Below are 21,213 nucleotides of genomic sequence, written 5' to 3'. Positions count from 1 at the left end.
TAGGCGGTGTTGCTAGAGTCCTGTTGTGTTGGTAGATACAGGAGTTTGTCTTTACCTTTTGATATGGGAGTCACACCAACTGTAAGTACGAGCCATTTCCTCTACCTTATGTTAAACTCAGATGGAGGGCTGAATTCTCCAACATATTTAAACAGAGCTGATTGTGATCTGACTCTGAACTAGTCCCTGTGTATACAACAAAGACCATGTTAGAGGAGAGGAGTGTCCACTGTTCACAAAGAGGATGTCTTTTAGGGGATATCTGCAAAATTTTTCTGCAAAATGTAAAATTTGATTCACTAAAATGGAATATTGATCAGAGAATCTCTGAAAAGTCCTTTGTTTACAGCTGAACACAGTAATTAATAAACGTGATCGGATTCCTTAGATACTGCGAGTTAGTTTGGTATCTAGGGCTAGGCCACTAGAGTGGAATAACACCACTGGTCAATGACTAGAAGGAACAACCTTCCAATATAACCCCCCCCCCCATATTTGCATAAATCCCTATGCATTTCAGGTGCCATAGACTTGAATAAGAAATCCCAGTCACTACTACATTTACGTTGAAGAACTAGTCTTCAGCCTTGAAAAGCTAGAAGCCACTTTAAATGTGCAGACCGGTCTGAAGTGTGTGTTTGTCTGCAGCTTTTTGAGACCATTTACACCTTTTGAACAAAGTCTTAAATGTGCAGAAAAGTTAGAACTATAAAACACCCAACAAATTGACTGACTAAACTTAAGATTGCGGACGTAATTTACTCTCAACTATAACCATACCAAGTGTGCATAAAAGCACCATAGACTCCAAAGTGTGGATTCACCGCCGTTCTTGAGCCGATTCAGCTACAAACAGACGTGTACAGCGACTCCACTTAGATAGCAGGCATGGACGCTGAGAGAAACCATGACGTTGCCCTATTCATTGCATTTTGGTAGAATACAGGCTTTTAAAACTGAAATGCACTACACCACTGAACATTCAGAACTAAAGCATTGAGCTTTTTAATAATTTTTTTTTTTTTTTTTAAACACCCCACATGGCTTTTAATACACTCCCTGTAGCCTACTATATTAGCCCACGGACCGCATGGTAGCAACAGGATGGAGCAAAACAGCGGATTAATTGACCCACTAAAGCAGTTAATTTTGTGCGTCTAAATCGCCGAGCCCATCTTTAAAATGGGAACGCCTCAACAGTATGTTCTGTCTTATTTGTAGACATGTCGCTTTATTCGATAAGTAGTATTTAGTTGATGTGTAACTTCACCCGTACCAAGAGTCCAACTATATTCATCACATAGACAGTAGCCCCCTTTTTCAAGGAAATATTTATTCAATGGGATCAAGGGACAGTGTCGATCACATCTTTTCCAGCTCAGTTAAATATTAACAAATTTACAATCATGAGGAATGTAACAAAAACAGAAACAAAAACACACCAGCCTTTCAAAAAGAATCTCATCCCTTCAGGACCCTCCACAGAGTGAGTAAAGTGTGGCCGATGGCCTCGACTTAGCCTGGTCCCAGATCCGTTGGGCAAGAGCACACAAACGGATGTGGGACCGGGCTAGTCTTGATTGGTGGCTGTTGGGTATCCTAGCCAGCAGGTGGTCTTGGCTAGACAGACCGAATCACACCGACATTTCACCATTGTTTTCACTTAACACAGATAATGGAGTAGAAACAAACATGAACAGAAGTGTCATTCTGTCTGGGTTTCCAGGTAGGACTTGGGCCTTTGTTGTGGCTCAGCTCCAGGATAGGTCCATCATGACACCCTTCCTCATTTACAGTGCTTTATAACTCATCTTTGTCAGTTGCCTGTTGGCCAGAGAGAGAGAGAGAGGTTGGTTGTAGTTTCACCGTCATTAACTAAATCCATGCAAAAACAAGGCATCGATTGAAACTATGAATATTCAAATTAGAACCTCTTCCCCAGCCTATTGGGCACAGCAGATGAGGCTGCAGGGAGGAGCTACAGGAGGATGGGCTCATTGTAATGGCAGAGTCAAACATGTGGTTTCCATACGTTTGATACCGTTCCGGCTATGACAATGAGCTTGCTCTCCAATAGCTCCTCCTATCAGCCACCTCTGGTGCACAGCGCATATAAGCCTGGTATATCAATCATTCAAAGTTGGCCTTAGTGGGAGTGATCAAGGTCTCGGCTAACCAAAGCCAAGTTTGACATGTTGGTCCACCAAACATTTGGGTGTTTGTGTCTGGGAATGAAGCTATCGGAACTATAAAAACCATGAATGACCATAATTTACCAACACTGGTCAACCAAAACATGCGATCTGTGAGACTCACCGCTTCTTCATCTGGAATTTCCTCCTCTTCCTCAGTCGCTTCATCCTCTGCTGGCTCTTCAGGCTCCTCCTCCGGCTCCTCCTCTGGCTCTTCCTCAACCTGCAAGGGGCAAAACAGGATTAGATGTAGTTTCCTCAGCATGTAAAATCAGAATACCACTGCATTTCTTTTTCAAACAGGTGGGATAAGCCCCGAGCAGCACCTTCCCTGTCTCCGGTCATCCAGTCCCCCCCACAGCACATGTAGCCCCAGACAAAAGACAAATTCAAGTCATTGAGGGCTTGATGATTGAGTCAGGTGTGCTTGGCAAGGGCTTAAATCACTGTACTGGAGGGAAACGCTTGGCTACAGCACCACTCCGGTACAGAATTTAGGAGTTGATCAAGTGTATTTTGCAAGGCTGTGACATGCCTGTTCGGTGAGGTCCACATTCATACTGAGCCGCAGCATGCGCTCAATCCGGTCCCCGTAGGCCTTGGTGTCTTGGAGCTGGTAGCCCGAGCGCAGCGTGGCTGTCTCAAACAGCACCATGGCCAGGTCTGAGGCAGTCTGGTCCTCGCCATCCGTCTGCCGGTGAGAGAAATAGAAGGGATGAGAATCGAACACTCAGCGATATGACGTTACCACAAGCAGCACTGCAGAGGAGCACAGACATCATTCAACTGACAGAGAACATCCTCTAGCTTGATCCTCATTGGCTGCCCCCCCGAGAATCAAATATGACAGAAATGTCACAAGGTTTATGTATTATAGGTTATGTGAATACTTACAGAAACACGTTTCAACATCTCCTTGATGAGAGGGTGCTTCGGGTTGATTTCCAATGTCTTCTTCTGGCTAGCATAATAACTGGAAACAGAGCGAGAGAATTAGGAAACCTGAAGCACAAGTAGGATCTTGAAATCAAAAATATCGATGATAACATTTGGATCCTTTCACAAAGTAGGAATGAGGAAGTGTTCGAGGTACTCAAACAGAAGCCTTGATGACTTAATTACTTTGTGGAGATGTCTTTCCCGGTCTGGTAGGCCTGAGCCTTCATAATCCTCTCCATGTTACCAGACCAGCCGTACTGGCTGGCTACAAGAGCACAGGGGGACTTGGTCAGCCTCTGGGACAGGATGGCCTTCTCAATCTACAAGAGAACAAAAGGACACATTGTTTAAATAGATAAAAGGTTTTCACACAATATCATTTAGTCCAAAAACATTGGAGGGTCGGATTCTCATCTGAGAATGTTTTTTTTATTTCTCTCGAGTGGGCTGAAGTTGGGACCTTTTTCCTTCATGTTCAGTATGTTGAGCAGCTAACCGATCGCTGCAGCTGTACATAGTCTATCGGTAAATAGCCCACCCATTTTCACCTACCTCATCCCCATACTGTTTTTATTTATTTACTTTTCTGCTCTTTTGCACACCAATATCTCTACCTGTACATGACCATCTGATCATTTATCACTCCAGTGTTAATCTGCAAAATTGTAATTATTCGCCTACCTCCTCATGCCTTTTGCACACAATGTATAGACTTTTTAAATGTTTTTTTTTCTACTGTGTTATTGACTTGTTAATTGTTTACTCCATGTGTAACTGTGTTGTCTGTTCACACTGCTATGCCTTATCTTGGCCAGGTCGCAGTTGTAAATGAGAACTTGTTTTCAACTAGCCTACCTGGTTAAATAAAGGTGAAATTAAAAAAATAAAATGTTACCTTGTCCTTTAGGGCGCTGTCCTTCATCCAGGTGGTGAGAGGTTCATACTCCTTCTCCAGGGCCTCCCTTGTCTCCTTGGCCTTGTCACTCTCGTCAAACTTGATGCCCTCTTTGGCCACGTTCTGGAAGCGCTTGCCATCGAACTCTGGCAGAGCCTGGACACAGTACTCATCTACTGGCTCGGTCAGGTAGATGACCTCATAACCCTTCTTCAACAGACTCTCTACGAAGGGAGAAGACTCCGCCTGAGGGGAATGAGGACATTACACAAGGGAAGACTTAATGTTAGGAGGAACATTAACCTAAAATTACACTAGATTGCTTACACCTTACAGGTCTGCAAACATCTCAGGGGAAGGGGGTAGTGAGCAGATTGGAACCCGCTGCGTGGTTACATTCAGAGGTTAACTTAACGTCATTTGGAAAACAGTTAAAGATAAGAAACGGAGGGAAAGTCAAGGGAAAACCCAGAAAAGGATAGCGTTTAAATGAACCGAGTTTACGGTCAACTAGTCCCACCTCCTTTTAGCTAGTTCCAGACATGAAGTATATCTGGTACTGCTTCTCCATCTCTATGAATGGCCGCCGCCAACGCCAGGCCACCGCGGCAGCCTATGTGGCCTATACAGTGTACCACTACCCACCTCCTTGCGGCTGGTCCCGGCCATGAAGTAGATCTTGTCCTGCTTGTCCTTCATCCTCTCCACGTACTGCTCCAGGCTGGCCAGCACCGTGTCGCTGTTGGAGGTCTGGAAACGCAGCAGCTTAGCCAGACGGGTCCTGTTGGAGTGGTCCTCGATCACACCCAGCTTGATGTTGGTGCCAAACTCCTTCCAGAACTTGTCGTTGTACTGCTCTTCGGCGATCTTCTTGATCATGTCCAGGGTCTTACGCACCAGCTTCTTACGGATCACCTGGATGGAGGAACGTTGAGTTACTAAAGCTCACATCATTCTCTACGATGGTTATTAACCAAGTCATTCTGTTCAAATCGTATCTTCATTAGGCACCAAACTGACCCGAAACAGGTAACGTGTCTAATTGGAGAAGCTCACCTTGAGCAGCTTGTGTTGCTGCAGGGTTTCTCTAGACACGTTCAGGGGCAGGTCATCAGAGTCCACCTAATAAAACAATCATAAATCACTTAGAGAAAGTAATAACATGATTAAAATGAACAAACAGTCACTTTTAACTGTACAGCGGGGTCAGGGGTCAATTCCAAGTCAGAATACATTTTTAAAAACCCTGCTGTACCAAGTCTTAAATGAGTTATATAATGTAAGCTATGTAAGGCTCACTCACCACTCCCCTGACAAAGTTCAGGTATTTGGGCATCATGTCATTGAAGTCATCGGTGATGAAGACTCTACGGACAAACAGCTTGATGAAGTCGTTCTTCTTGGTTCCGTACTCGTCGAACATGCCCCTGGGGGCGGCAGCGGGGACAAACAGGATGGACTTGAAGGTGACCTCACCCTCGGCTGTGAAGTGGATGTGGGACAGGGGCTCGTCTGTGTCCTGGTGGGGGGGGGAGCGACAAAAATCAAATTAGAACACCAATCAAAAAAGGGTATTTGTAAAGCCCATGTCATGTCAACAGTTGTCAAAGGGTTTCACATGAACCCAGTCTTGCCCCCGAAGAGCAAACTAAAATGGATGCGTCGGCGAGGAAGAAGTCTCTGGAAGGAAGTCTGGGTCGCAGACTGCATACCTTGGAGAAGGTCTTGTAGAAAGCCTTGTACTCGTCTTCCTCTACTTCTTTGGCTGGTCTCGTCCAGATCGGCTTAATGTCGTTCATCAGCTCCCAGTCCCACACAGTCTTCTCAACCTGGACCAAAGGCATGGAAGTGGTTTTGGGTTTATAAAAATTCAACAAAAACATCCAAAATAAGACACCAATTGATAACTAAGTTGTATTTTGTTGTGTTAGCATTTGAATAGATAAAATAAATGGAACTGTACAGAAGGAGAAGTTTGGGAAACTAAAACTAGTCAAGCTGTTTGTTTTTACCTTCTTTGTCTTTGGCTTGTCCTCCTTCTCATCCTCCTCTTCTTCCACCTCTACCTCATCCTCAGTTGCATCTTTCTCCTCTGCCTCGGTGTCCTCATCAATGGGCTCCTCAACAGTCTCAGTCTGGGCAGGTGGAGGAGAAGGGGAAAAATGGCTAAATGTTATTCCTACAGCTCACTGCTACAATGGTTCACCATAGTTTGTTCCTTTGACAAACTGGTCTCAAACCCTTCCTCTCCTTTATCTATAATAAGCTCGATTCCACCATATTGTTTCAACCTGTAAATTATTTAGCCATCAGTGCAGATGGAGGGGGACAGGGAAAATAGTATAGTTCCACTCCCAATACCTTGCTGGACCAGACATAGATGGGGAAGTTGATGAACTGAGAGTACTTCCTGACCAGGTTCTTGATGGTCTCCAGCTCCAGGTAGTCTGTAGCCTCCTCCTTCATCACCAACCTGGACCAATCAGAAAGACAACCGGATAGAACCTCGTCAGTGTCAAAACACGAGTCAGTCAAAATAGATTTGACTCGGGGTCATGGTAGTTCGTGTTTTGAATTTCATTGAGGGATTTTGTCCTGTATTATCTTATAACGCTACACAAATTCATTTAATTCATGGCCACTGTATGAATAACCATAGCCTGGTATTCAAAAACTTTTAAATACGAGGAGCATTTGCTTGTGGCTGTCTAGGAATGGCAGTTTTCACTTTTGGAAGTACAAAAAAAATGAAGTACTTACTATGACTGATGTGTGGTTGTATCACCTAGCTGTAAGTCACTCTGGATAACCATCTGTTCAATGAATAAAATGTAACCATAACAAATGCACTCTGAGACTCACGTGATGGTGGTGCCCCTTCCTAGGGTGTCTCCACGGGGGTCCTCGATCACACTGAACTCATTGGAGTCGGACTCCCAGATGTGCTGCGTGCCGTTGTTGTGCTTCGAAGACACAATCACCTTGTCAGCAACCAGGAAGGCGGAGTAGAAGCCCACTCCGAACTGTCCAATCAGCTCCGAGGTGGACTGGCCCTCACTTTCAACCTCTGTCATCTTGTTCAGGAACTCGCTGGTGCCCGACTTGGCGATAGTACCCAGGTTTCTAATCAGGTCTTCTTTTGTCATGCCGACACCCGTGTCTGTGATGTGGAGCATGTTCTTCTCCTTGTCAGACTAGGGAGACCACGAAGAGAACAGGTGAGCTCAACCTCAGACGTCCTAATGGTATTTTATTAATCAAATCCTTGTCTTACTAAGCAGAATGATCAGTCAAATATCTTTCAGACTTAACCCTTCCTCCAATTAAAATCTCCTCCCGTCCTCTTAACAGCCTCAAAACACATTGGAGAAGGGCTAAGGGGAAGGACCTTGAACCATCTCCAGTACGATTGAGAAGAGCGCGAGGAATTGAGATTGAGGACGTGACCACGAAACACACCTTGATCTTGATGGTGAGCTCCTCGTTGGCTGCCAGCGCATCCTCATTGGTCAGAGACAACAGTCGGATCTTATCCAAAGCATCAGAGGCGTTGGAGATCAACTCCCTCAAGAAGATCTACAGACAAGAGGACAGGATGGTTACTGTGAACGTAAACCTCCGGGTTGGTTATGGTTGGATCCACTCAACTTCTACTGACTATACAATCTGGAGTCAAAATATTAACCGTCTCAAGAGCCAACACGCAGACAGGAGGACAAGGAAAGGATAGGGAAGTGTCGGGGAATCCTGCAACCCTAACGCCACTCACCTCCTTGTTCTTGTAGAGCGAGTTGATGATGAGTTTCATCATGCGGTTGACCTCTGCCTGGAAGACGTGTTTCTCTGACTTCTCTCTAATCTCTTTGATCTGAGCTGCGTTCAGCCCGTCCAGCTGGATAGACTCCTCCTCTCTGAGGACAGAGACATCAATTATATTCAACAGGTCAGTTGCAGTCACACCGAACTGGTCGTCACCTCTCTTTTCCCTGTAGACGACTTCTGTCATGTTTTACTTTAAGGTTCCCAAACAATTGTGTCGGATCTGTGCAACTACCAAACACACATCAGCAATGGAGGCTGGGACCGCCCCTCAAGAGTCTGGTTTCTCTTTAAAGTTTCTCCCTCTGACCTACCTCTGCACCACCTCGTCATCCGTCTTGGATCCATCTCTGCTCTTTCCCAGATCATCCTCCACAGCGCCGTCGATATCAAGCTCATCTTCTGCTCTCACAGATGCTGCATAGAAACACCACCCAAGTTAGCAGAGTAGGTGAATTCATGGAAAACTCCAACCCAAAAACTTTTAGTCTGTTGTGGAACTTTGCTTGAGTGCTGACAAAACATTTTTGGATCTTTCAAGATGGAACTCAACACTGAAATCATCCCGTTTGATACATTTGGCATCACGACGTAAAATACACGATACAGGGATGGTTGTCTGTATTTTGTGTGTTACACGTCTTGAAAGCTTGAGTGCTGACAAACAAAACACGTTGGGACTGTCAACAACGGCCTAATGAAATAATTTAGTTTCCCCGTTGAGTTACAAACTGAAGATGTTAGCTACATTGAATTTGAAACAATAAATCAAAAAGGAGTTGTGGCCTATTCAACCTGACAGAAACAAAATGGTATAATTCAGTCACGGGCTATATATATAGCTGTATTCCTTAGTTAACCAAAATGACAGGAAATACAGATATCACAAACTAGCTACGCTAGAGGGGATGAGCAAGCCAAGGCTAACGTTACCGTTAGCCGTTGTGATCTGTGGTTGCTAACTAGGGACAGGATGTTTGCTTAGCTTACAAGGAAACTTCCAGAAACGTGTGAAGCTGTAAGAAAATCTCCCAGAATCAAATGCAATTACTAAAACAAATGCTTTTTCTTTTTTTTAAATGTAAAAAGCCTAGTGGTTTCCGTATTTAACTATTTAAAAAAAAAGGTGAAATACAAGCTCATGATTCAGATGGCTGGCTAGCAAGAAAAGGGAAATCAAGTTCAAATGCTAGCTCGTATGGATAGACACGGCTAATAGCGATGCTAATCAAATAAAAAAAACATCCTCGGATACTCACCGAATGCTAAAAGTGCACAAAGCAGCCCAATAAACCAAATCCGCTTCATTTTGTTACAATTATCTTCAGACAAAAGACGTGGGGTTAACAACCTATACCTCAGCCGTATAAAAGCGCACACACAACCGCCTTGACAAGGAAGAATGACAAGATCCAGCTCCCCAACAAAAGCACCCCTTTTAATAACCCCCCCAAGACGGACCAATCATAGGGCACCACGCACAAAACACAGCCAATAGCAGCAGGACATTTCACAAGCTACAGGACGTTTTCTCCCAATAGACGTGTTCCATGTAAAACTTAATACATGAAAATCGTGGCTTGTAACCATTGGCTAAAGAATTCTTCTTAGAGGTACATATTTGAGGCAACTACTCTAAAAGATTGCTCAACAAGCAATGTCTATGCGTTTTGTTTAATCAGTGGGTTTTAAATATTAAATTGTATTGATGTGATGATCATTTATCGATATTCTATTTGGTCACCAGAATGATAATGTTTTGTTTCTAGAAGCTGATAGGCTTCTATCGGTGTTGCTTGCCTCGAAGTGAGCATAGATGTAATTTAGGTCGTCCGATAGGCTATAATGCACAATAGACATTCATACTGCATAAGAAAACAAAGTTAATTTGTCACGTGCGCCGAATACAGTGAAATGCTTACTTACAGGCTCTAACCAATAGTGCAAAAAGGGTATTAGGTGAACAATAGGTAGATAAAGAAATAAAAAACAACAGTGAAAAATAACAGTAGCGAGGCTATATTCAGTTGCAAGTCTACATACAGACACCGGTTAGTCAGGCTGATTGAGGTAGTATGTACATGTAGATATGGTTAAAGTGACTATGCATATATGATGAACAGGGAGGAGCAGTAGCGTAAAATAGGGGTTGGTGGGTGGCTGGACACAGAACCGGTTAGCCAATGTACAGGGGCACTGGTTGGTCTGGCCAATTGAGGTAGTATGTATAGTTAAAGTGACTATGCATATATGACAAACAGAGTAGCAGCAGTGTAAAATAATGCAAATAGTCTGGGTAGCATTTGATGACCTGTTATGGCTTGGGGGTAAAAACTGTTGAGAAGCCTTTTTGTGACTTGGATGGCTGGAGTCTTTGACAATTTTTTAGGGCCTTCCTCTGACACCACCTGGTGTATAGGTCTTGGATGGCAGGAAGCTTGGCCTCAGTGACGTGGACACCAAGGAACGTGAAGCTCTCAACCTGCTCCACTACAGCCCCGTCGATGAGAATGGGGATGTGCTCGGTCCTCCTTTTCCTGTAGTCCACAATCATCTCCTTAGTCTTGGTTATGTTGAGGGATAGGTTGCTATTCTGGCACCACCCGACCAGGTCTCTGACCTCCTCCCTATAGGCTGTCTCGCCGTTGTCGGTGATCAGGCCTACCACTGTTGTGTCGTCTGCAAACTTAATGATGGTGTTGGAGTCGTGTCTGGCCATGTAGTCGTGGGTGAACAGGGAGTACAGGAGGGGACTGAGCACGCACACCTGAGGAGCTCCAGTGTTGAGGATCAGCGTGGCAGATGTGTTGCTACCTACCCTCACCACCTGGGGGCGGCCCATCAGGAAGTCCAGGATCCAGTTGCAGAGGGAGATGTTTAGTCTGGATCCTTAGCTTAGTGATGAGCTTTGAGGGTACTATGGTGTTGAACGCTGAGCTGTAGTCAATGAATAGCATTCTCACATAAGTGTTCCTTTTGTCCAGGTGGGAAATGGCAGTGTGGAGTGCAATAGAGATTGCATCATCTGTGGATCTGTTTGGTCGGTACTCAAATTGGAGTGGGTCTAGGGTTTCTGGGATAATGGTGTTGATGTGAGCCATTACCAACCTTTCTAAGCACTTCATGGCTACGAACGTGAGTGCTACGGGCCTGTACTCATTTAGGCAGGTTGCCTTAGTGTTCTTGGGCACAGGGACTATGGTGGTCTGCTTGAAACATGTTGGTATTACAGACTCAATCAGGGACATGTTGAAAATATCAGTGAAGACACCTGCTAGTTGGTCAGCACATGCCCGGAGCACACGTCCTGGTAATCCGTCTGGCCCCGCGGCCTTGTGAATGTTGGCCTGTTTAAAGGTCTTACACACGTCGGCTACGGAGAGCGTGATCACACAGTCGTCCGGAACAGCTGATGCTGACAGCTGATGCATGCCTCAGCGTTGCTTGCCTCGAAGTGAGCAGAGAAGTAATTTAGCTCGTCTGGTAGGCTCGTGTCACTGGGCAGCTCGTGGCTGTGCTTCCCTTTGTAGTCTGTAATAGTGTGCCAGCCCTGCCACATGAGACGAGCGTCGGAGCCGGTTTAGTATGATTCAATCTTAGCCCTGTATTAGCACTTTGCCTTTTTTATGGTTCGTCACAGGGCATAGCAGGATTTCTTGTAAGCTTCCGGGTTAGAGTCCCGCACCTTGAAAGCGGTAGCTCAACCCTTTAGCTCAGTGCGAATGTTGCCTGTAATCCGCGGCTTCTGGTTGGGTTATGTACGTACAGTCACATCCTCGATGCACTTATTGATAAAGCCAGTGACTGATGTGGTGTATTCCTCAATGTCATCGGAAGAATCCCGGAACATATTCCAGTCTGTGACAGCAAAACAGTCCTGTAGTTTAGCATCTGCTTCATCTGACCACTTTTTTTTATAGACAGAGTCACTGGTGCTTCCCGCTTTAATTTTTGCTTGTAAGCAGGAATCAGGAGGATAGAATTGTGGTCAGATTTACCAAATGGAAGGCGAGGGAGACCTTTGTATGTGTCTGTGTGTGGAGGACAGGTGATCTAGAATTGTTTTCCCTCTGGTTGCGCATTCAACATGTTGATAGAAATGAGGTAAAACTGATTTACGTTTCCCTGCATTAAAGACTCCGGCCACTAGGAGTGCCGCCTCAGGGTAAGCGGTTTCCTGTTTGCTTATTTCCTTATACAGCTGAGTGCGGTCTTAGTGCCAGCATCTCTCTGTGGTGGTAAATAAACAACCACAAAAATTATATATGAAAACTCTCTTGGCAAATAGTGTGGTCTACAGTTTATCATAAGATACTCTACTTCAGGCGAGCAAATTCTAGAGACTTCCTTAGATTTGGTGAGGGATACGATAACAGGGACAGGTAATAATAGGGACACATAATAAGCAGAGAGGTTTCAGAACATATGTGTATATATGTGTGTATATATATGTAGACCCTCTTTATAATAAGTCTATGAATATGCAAGATCAGGAACAGACATGTACAATCATGTTTACAACAGTCAGCAGGATGTAGGTTATTGGGTTATAACCTGAAATATGTAATATGATTGGAATTATTTCTTCAGTACACAGAGACTGTTGGTGTACGTTCAACAGCCAACCACAAGGTGGAAGTCAGTAGTCATTGTAGTGATCATGGAACATTTGTAGGCTACTCGGAAGAAGAATATAAGCTCTGGATATGTAATTAAAACGATCATATTACATAGAAGCAAAATAATATGCGGATTTGTGGCAACTGGCAGCCTTTACTGTCTGTCAGTAAAGGCAACAGGGCCATCTTACTTTGAAAAGTGTAGTCCCAGAGTCGTGTATTTAGATACAGTACATGGCTCTGGTGTTAAGATACACAGCTCTTCTTGGGGACCTTGAATGCTGCAGAAATGTTTTGGTACCCTTCCACAGATCTGTGCCTCGACACAATCCTATATCAGAGCTCTACGGACAATTGCTTCGACCTCATGGCTTGGTATTTGCTCTGACATGCACTGTCAACTGTGGGACCTTACCACACAGGTTGTGTGCCTTTCCAAATCATGTCCAATCAATTGAATTTACCACAGGTGCACTCATATCAAGTTGTAGAAACATCTCAAGGACAATCAATGGAAACAGGATGCACACAAGCTCAATTTCGAGTCTCATAGGGTCTGAATACTTATGAAAATAAGGTATTTCTGTTTTTTATTTGTAATACATTTGCAAAAATGTCTAAAAACCTGTTTTCACTTTGTCATTATGGGGTAGTGTGTGTAGATTTGTGTGATTTAAAAAAATACATTTCAGAATAAGACTGTAAAATAACAAATTGTGGAAAAAGTCATGGGGTCTGAATAATTTCCAAAGGCACTGTATATACAAGTATACAAGCACACTATTCCACACCAATCTGCACGTTAACGTGGAAATTATTTTTCTAGTTTAAACGATGTAGGAGGAATAACTTTCCAAATACAAAATTATAATAACTAGAGAAGTACATTTCCTAAAGAAAATGTAGTGTGCTTACAATGTAGTGTGCTTACAATGTAGTGTGCTTACAATGTAGTGTGCTTACAATGTAGTGTGCTTAAAATTGTGTTGCATGTATAGTGGGCTCCTGGCCAATTATGCTATTTTGTGGGGGGTTTTCTGCTGATCTTAACTCTTCTTTTTTTTTTACATAATGTTTTCGCCATCTTTTCCTATGACCCGAAAATAGCTTCTGGACATCAGAACAGCGATCATTAACCTCACACCTTTAGCTGTGAAATGCTTTGAAGGGCTGGTCATGGCTAACATCATCATCCCAGACACCCTGAACCCACTCCAATTTGCATACCACCCCAACAGATCCACAGATGATGCAATCTCTATTGCACTTCACACTGCCGTTTCCCACTTGGACAAAAGGAACACCTACTTGAGAATGCTGTTCGTTGACAACAGCTCAGCGTTCAACACCATAGTGCCATCAAAACTCATCATTAAGCTAAGATCCCTGGGACTGAACACCTCCCTCTGCAACTGGATCCTGGACTTTCTGATGGGCAGCCTCCAGGTGCTGAGGGTAAGCAACAACACATCTGCCACGCTGGCCCACAACACGGGGGCCCGTCAGGGGTGCGTACTTAGTCCACTCCTGTACTTCCTGTTCACCCAAACTGCGTAGCCAAGCATGACTCCAACACCATCATTAAGTTAGGGAGGAGGTCAGAGACCTGGCAGTTGGGTGCAATGACAACAACCTCTCCCTCAATGTCAATAAGACAAAGAAGATGATTGTGGACTACAGGAAACAGAGAGCTGAGCACGCCTCCATTCACATCGACAGGGTTGTATTAAAGCAGGTCGAGAGCTTCAAGTTCTTCCGTGTCCACATCACTGTGTCCACATCACTAAGGATCATGGGGCCAAACTAGAGCTGTGGCGGTCATGAAATGTTGTCAGCCGGTGATTGTCAAGCAAATAACTGCTGGTCTCAAGGTAATTGACAGTGAATTAACATAAACACATTTAGCATTTCCTGGCTTTCACGCATAGCTTACAATCAATCAATCAAATATATTTATAAAGCCCTTTTTACATCAGCAGATGTCACAAAGTGCTATACAGAAACCCAGCCTAAAACCCCAAACAGCAAGCAATGCAGATGTAGAAGCACAGTGGCTAGGAACAACTCCCTAGAAAGACAGGATCCTAGGAAGAAACCTAGAGAGGAACCAGGCTCTGAGGGGTGGCCAGTCCTCTTCTGGCTGTGCCGGGTGGAGATTATAAGAGTAAATGGCCATTTAAGGCCAGATTGTTCTTCAAGATGTTCAAATGTTTCTAGATGACCAGCAGGGTCAAATAATAATCACAGTGGTTGTAGAGCGTGCAACAGGTCAGTACCTCAGCATTAAATGTCAGTTGGCTTTTCATAGCCGAGCATTCCGATGTCGAGACAGCAGGTGCGGTGAACAGGTCAGGGTTCCCTAGCCGCAGGCAGACGTGGGATGGGAGCCTGCCAAGCCAACCGAGGCAAGGAAACCTCTCGAGCCAGCTGAGGCGTGGAAGCCCGACGAGCCAGCTGAGGCGTGGAAGCCCGACGAGCCAGCTGAGGCGTGGAAGCCCGACGAGCCAGCTGAGGCGTGGAAGCCCGACGAGCCAGCTGAGGCACCCCCGGCTCCATCGACAGCGGCACCCAGACTTGACGTCACCTTCGGGAAAAAAAACTCCCTGATGCTTCAAATTGTGGTGTCAGCATTCTGTGAGGACCGACGCTTGGAGACGAGACGCAAGGGAGGTAACATTTAATTAATAAACAGACATGAAACAGGACAGCGTCTGGACATTCATGCTGACACGGGGATGAAACAGAGGAACAGACAGATATAGGGAAGGCAATCATAACGTGAAGGAGTACAGGTGAGTTCAATGAAACGCTGATGCGCGTAACAAAGGTGACAGGTGTGCGTAATGATGGGCAGCCTGGCGCCCTCTAGTGCCAGGGAAGGGGAGTGGGAGCCAGCGTGACAGGTAGTCTCTGCAGTAGTAATGGTGGTGACTGGTAATAGTTGAAAAAGTAGGTTGATGGAAAGATTGATTGATGGATTGATTGAATGATTGGATGTGACGAGATAGGATAGCCCAAACATGAGAAAGTTGGTTTGGTGTCTCTAACTTGAACGGTTCAAGAGTTACTGTTTTTGAGCCTTATTTTTTAAGAATTTGAAGTTAGGATAGCCTGAATGTTTTAAAGTTTGTCTTGTAGCTTAATTGGCCATTTTGAATAGCTACCTCTGTATTCCTATGGTTCTCATTCAAACCCATGTTAATTTATGCAACTGTTTAATGGTTATAGCAACAAACAAACAAAAAGTGTATATAGAGTATCAATGTTTTTTTTTTGACAAGCAATCTGAGTAGGGTCCGTCTCAACATGTCAAGATTGGTTTGGTGTTGATAGTTTAAATGGTGTAAGAGCAGTGAAGAATGAAAATACTACCCATTCAAACCTATGGAGCGTTTATGAACATTTTAAATGGTTATAATTCAATGGTATCAAAAAGCCTTTGACAAGTGCACGGTTTCAGACGGGTGTGCATGTTTTAATGGCATTTCCTAAACAGTCACGGTCCAAACTTTTATCATGTAAGTCTATGCCACTTTTATTTCCAATTGAAATGCATTGGAAGCTAATTTAAATATTTTCGTGCTACAAAAAAAAAGTATAAATACTATGAAAAATATTTTCTCAAACAGTCTAATTTTGGGCAGTCTTGTACATTTGAAAGTTGGTTTTGTGTTCATAGCTTAAATCGCTTAAGATCTAGAGCAGGTGTCGTGGAAATTCATACTGAGAGAGACTTGGACAGCCATCTTCAAACAATCATCTTTATTTAATATCGATTAATCATTGAAATAATGAGACTAGTCAATCCAACACTTTTGACTGGTTACTCCAACCACATTTTATCAATTTTTTTTTATTTTTTAGGCTTCTCTTGGTTCACACAGACATTTTACGAGAAAGTACTCATTTAAAGCTATTCAATGCATTAAACAGTATTATAACAATCTTGTGATTTTTCTCTCACACAGGCTAAATAAATAAATACAAATCATATTAATAAGAGTATGTAAGAAATATAGAGTTGTGCTTCTTTGCCTTCAGCAAGCACATCAAATAATAAGAAGCTTGGCGAAGATTTAAAATGGCAGCAGCAGCAATGGCGCACATGTGCTGTGGGGGTGTGTGCGTGCGTGTCGTACTACTACAGTTAACTGAAGTGGGTGCGTTCCCTGTGGCTATTAACTAATAGCTAAAGCGTTACCAGAGTTGCAGTCATTCAACGGGGAGTTTCGAAAACTACTGTACTGTCTTTGGCTTCAACATGAACAGATAATGAACCTCTTACTGATAGGCTCTGTCATTTTGACTGTTCACATTTATATAAAAAGTCATTGGTTGACAGGCAGAGTGGAAGTCATGTAGCCACTGACGAGCTAGGAGGTACGGAATCTGTATTACCGTTCTCCTAGCAGCAGGATGTTATGCAGCACGAGCGCAGATCTTTATTTATTTAAATAAGAGTCCCCCTGTAAAGACATTTTAAACTTTGGGAATCTATATTTTCTTTTGCACTCTAGTGCACTACAACAGTTTTCCACAGCATTGCAACCCGCTCTGAATAATTGAATGTATTTTATTTTTAATATCGCTTACTGATCTTAAACTAGTGCTAAATGCTAATAAAAGCAAGTTTATGTTGTCCTCTAGGTCTCATCATTTTGATCCTGAGGGACCTGCATATTTGCACATTGAAGGGAGCCCAAATTGATCAAGTTATCCATTATAAGTACTTGGGTATTTGGATTGGCTGTGATAAGCTGTCTTTTAAAACACACTTTGAAAAACTGAAGAAAAAAAATCCAAATCAAGATTGGTTTCTTTTATAGAAATAAATCCTGCCTCACTTTGGAAAGTAGTAGGAAGACTGTTCTCCCTGAATCCCATTACTTGATTACGGTAATTTATACAACGGGTGGGTCTAATCTTGAATGCTACGGTTGTTACCCCCGGTTTGGGTAGCAACCTTAGATTTGTGTCGAGACTATATCTTGTAGAAGGATGACGTTGTATGAATAAATTAATCAAAACAACGTTAATGAAAATATGTCAATCATTATTTGAATATGTTGGTAACCAGGTTTATAAAAGTGATAATGCCCACAAAGGCAGCGTTTGGAGGAGATATTGGCACGGTTTACCGGCCCTCGACTTTGTCTCCGGCCTAACAACACCCATGCCAATATATCCTCCTAACACCAGCTTCTCGGGCATTATCACTTAATTATACCATGGCATTGTTGAATACTCATTTCTGATAGGCTTGATGGGCATTGTAGAGATTGCATTAGTTAAGCAATAATGTGTGGTATATGGCCAATACACCACGGCTAGGGGCTGTCCTCAGGCACGACGCTTAGTTTATAACCCAGTTTATAATTCCCTTTAATGCACAAGGTATATCATCAAGGAATAATTCAATGGCTATAGTTCATTCTTACATGTTCTATGTTTGAGCTGCTTTTGAAAGCAAAAGTTGAGTTGAAAACATTGTCATTGTTGAATTCGATTTTCATAATAGCAAGCTAGGACCCAAAAATGTGTATAACTAAACTGTCATTGATCTATCTGTGATAGGACTGATGGATTGATTAGCTAAACTATCAAGTCTGTTTGTTTAGTTACCAAGGCAACTACCGTAGCTCTCTGTGGGTGCGTTCCCTGTGGCTTTCTACTCCGATTTCAGAGCACTCTTGTCTGAGTGCAGAATAACTGATGCATTTACAAACGCGCAACACCCGTTGAATATGACCGGTGTCAGTAAATGTTGGCTGCAAAATGTTTATTTTATTTTATTAAATTGTTGCCAGCAGCACAGTTAGTCACCGATGCCCTAGACAACATGAAAACAGTCTAACCAGCGAGTAAAATGGTCAGAGTGAGGTGTTCTCTAATTTGTGTCTATAAGTAGCTTGCAAGTTTATCCAACTTTAGCCAGTTAACTTGGGGGGTTGTCTGCAGTTGTGAGGCCAGAACACTCGGATCAGCCCTACTCCTCGACCAGAGAGTCCAGTGTGCACTCAGGACTGAAAAATTAGGAGTTTAGAACAGACAATCTGACAACGCTCTGCATTTATGAATGCCAAGAGCCACTCTGAGCGCAATCTTTACGAACACCTAATAAACTTTCATACCTATTTCAGTGGATGTTAAACACAATTGTAACACATTTTTAGATGCAAATGTGTTAAATTATAGTGTTGGTATAAAAGGGACAAACAACTCGGGGCTCTATGCGTTCTCTGCAAAATAATGCAACTCAGTCAGTGGAGGTGAGTTCCACTCCGCTAGCGTTTAGTCTAACACACTTTCCACATAGTTAATTATTATCCATGGGATGCCCCTCGTTGATTATCCCTTACACAATCCACATGCATGAGGCATCCTCTGCTTTAAAACTTTTCCATTCAGTCTATCATTCAGCATTGCGTTGTATCACTGGGGACAATTTTCGTACACATCACTGCATGTTGTATTGATTGTTCTGTTGTCTGGGAGTCTCTGACTATATATTGATGTTATTCATCATGGTACAGTGCCTTGCGAAAGTATTCGGCCCCCTTGAACTTTGCGACCTTTTGCCACATTTCAGGCTTCAAACATAAAGATATAAAACTGTATATTTTTTGTGGAGAATCAACAACAAGTGGGACACAATCATGAAGTGGAACGACATTTATTGGATATTTCAAACTTTTTTAACAAATCAAAAACTGAAAAATTGGGCGTGCAAAATTATTCAGACCCTTTACTTTCAGTGCAGCAAACTCTCTCCAGAAGTTCAGTGAGGATCTCTGAATGATCCAATGTTGACCTAAATGACTAATGATGATAAATACAATCCACCTGTGTGTAATCAAGTCTCCGTATAAATGCACCTGCACTGTGATAGTCTCAGAGGTCCGTTAAAAGCGCAGAGAGCATCATGAAGAACAAGGAACACACCAGGCAGGTCCGAGATACTGTTGTGAAGAAGTTTAAAGCTGGATTTGGATACAAAAATATTTCCCAAGCTTTAAACATCCAAAGGAGCACTGTGCAAGCGATAATATTGAAATGGAAGGAGTATCAGACCACTGCAAATCTACCAAGACCTGGCCGTCCCTCTAAACTTTCAGCTCATACAAGGAGAAGACTGATCAGAGATGCAGCCAAGAGGCCCATGATCACTCTGGATGAACTGCAGAGATCTACAGCTGAGGTGGGAGACTCTGTCCATAGGACAACAATCAGTTGTATATTGCACAAATCTGGCCTTTATGGAAGAGTGGCAAGAAGAAAGCCATTTCTTAAAGATATCCATAAAAAGTGTCGTTTATAGTTTGCCACAAGCCACCTGGGAGACACACCAAACATGTGGAAGAAGGTAATCTGGTCAGATGAAACCAAAATTGAACTTTTTGGCAACAATGCAAAACGTTATGTTTGGCATAAAAGCAACACAGCTCATCAGCCTGAACACACCATCCCCACTGTCAAACATGGTGGTGGCAGCATCATGGTTTGGGCCTGCTTTTCTTCAGCAGGGACAGGGAAGATGGTTAAAATTGATGGGAAGATGGATGGAGCCAAATACAGGACCATTCTGGAAGAAAACCTGATGGAGTCTGCAAAAGACCTGAGACTGGGACGGAGATTTGTCTTCCAACAAGACAATGATCCAAAACATAAAGCAAAATCTACAATGGAATGGTTCAAAAATAAACATATCCAGGTGTTAGAATGGCCAAGTCAAAGTCCAGACCTGAATCCAATCGAGAATCTGTGGAAAGAACTGAAAACTGCTGTTCACAAATGCTCTCCATCCAACCTCACTGAGCTCGAGCTGTTTTGCAAGGAGGAATGGGAAAAAATGTCAGTCTCTCGATGTGCAAAACTGATAGAGACATACCCCAAGCGACTTACAGCTGTAATCGCAGCAAAAGGTGGCGCTACAAAGTATTAACTTAAGGGGGCTGAATAATTTTGCACGCCCAATTTTTCAGTTTTTGATTTGTTAAAAAAGTTTGAAATATCCAATAAATGTCGTTCCACTTCATGATTGTGTCCCACTTGTTGTTGATTCTTCGCAAAAAAATACAGTTTTATATCTTTATGTTTGAAGCCTGAAATGTGGCAAAAGGTCGCAAAGTTCAAGGGGGCCGAATACTTTCGCAAGGCACTGTATGTTCATGTACTCTTGCAAATGAGACCCTGATCTCAATGGTGACCCTACCTCCATAAATAAAAGTTAAATAATAATAATAACAAAAATATATTGTATTATTTAGCATTTCTGTTGAAAGTTTACACCCAAACTGGTACGTTGAAAGCTATTGTGTAGGTTGTATTTAAAGAAATACACTTTTAATTTTTTGTTTTCTTTTGTTCTACTGTATTACTGACTGTATGTTTTGTTTATTCCATGTATAACTCTGTGTTGTTGTACGTGTCGACTTCCTATGCTTTATCTTGGCCAGGTCGCAGTTGTAAATGAGAACTTGTTCTCAACTAGCCTACCTGGTTAAATAAAGGTGAAATAAAAAATAAAATTATAAAACTTAAATGGTTCTCTTGTGCTGGACAACAGGTTTAATACAGAGTACTGGGGACTCCTTACTCCACCCATTCCAACGCCATATGCGGTACATGGGAAATACTTATTGGCTTGTAGAGAGAAAACTGTTCTACTCTACCTGTCTCAGCTAAAGTGGGGTGGGAAATACTCAGTAGGGTCGCCACTAACCAGATATGGATAGTTTTGGAGGGGGCT

The 21,213-nt window shown here is 43.0% G+C and overlaps 1 protein-coding gene across 1 annotated transcript; it reads right to left on the bottom strand.

Moving 5' to 3' along the window:
- Positions 1–1,316: 1,316 nt before the first annotated feature.
- grp94 (94 kD glucose-regulated protein) lies at positions 1,317–9,246 on the bottom strand. The gene is given in 17 exon segments (NM_001195009.2): positions 1,317–1,824; positions 2,317–2,415; positions 2,728–2,883; positions 3,087–3,165; positions 3,315–3,451; positions 4,027–4,272; positions 4,672–4,941; positions 5,083–5,148; positions 5,330–5,545; positions 5,739–5,855; positions 6,039–6,161; positions 6,388–6,499; positions 6,889–7,220; positions 7,486–7,602; positions 7,796–7,937; positions 8,160–8,262; positions 9,105–9,246. Coding segments are annotated over 17 exon segments (2,388 nt in total). The 5' UTR covers positions 9,154–9,246; the 3' UTR covers positions 1,317–1,800.
- Positions 9,247–21,213: the final 11,967 nt, after the last annotated feature.

Source organism: Oncorhynchus mykiss, chromosome 2, assembly GCF_013265735.2.
Source record: "Oncorhynchus mykiss isolate Arlee chromosome 2, USDA_OmykA_1.1, whole genome shotgun sequence".
Classification (NCBI taxonomy): Eukaryota; Metazoa; Chordata; class Actinopteri; order Salmoniformes; family Salmonidae; genus Oncorhynchus; species Oncorhynchus mykiss.
The sequence above is the reverse complement of the archived record's forward strand: the minus strand, read 5'-3'. Positions and strand labels throughout refer to the sequence as shown.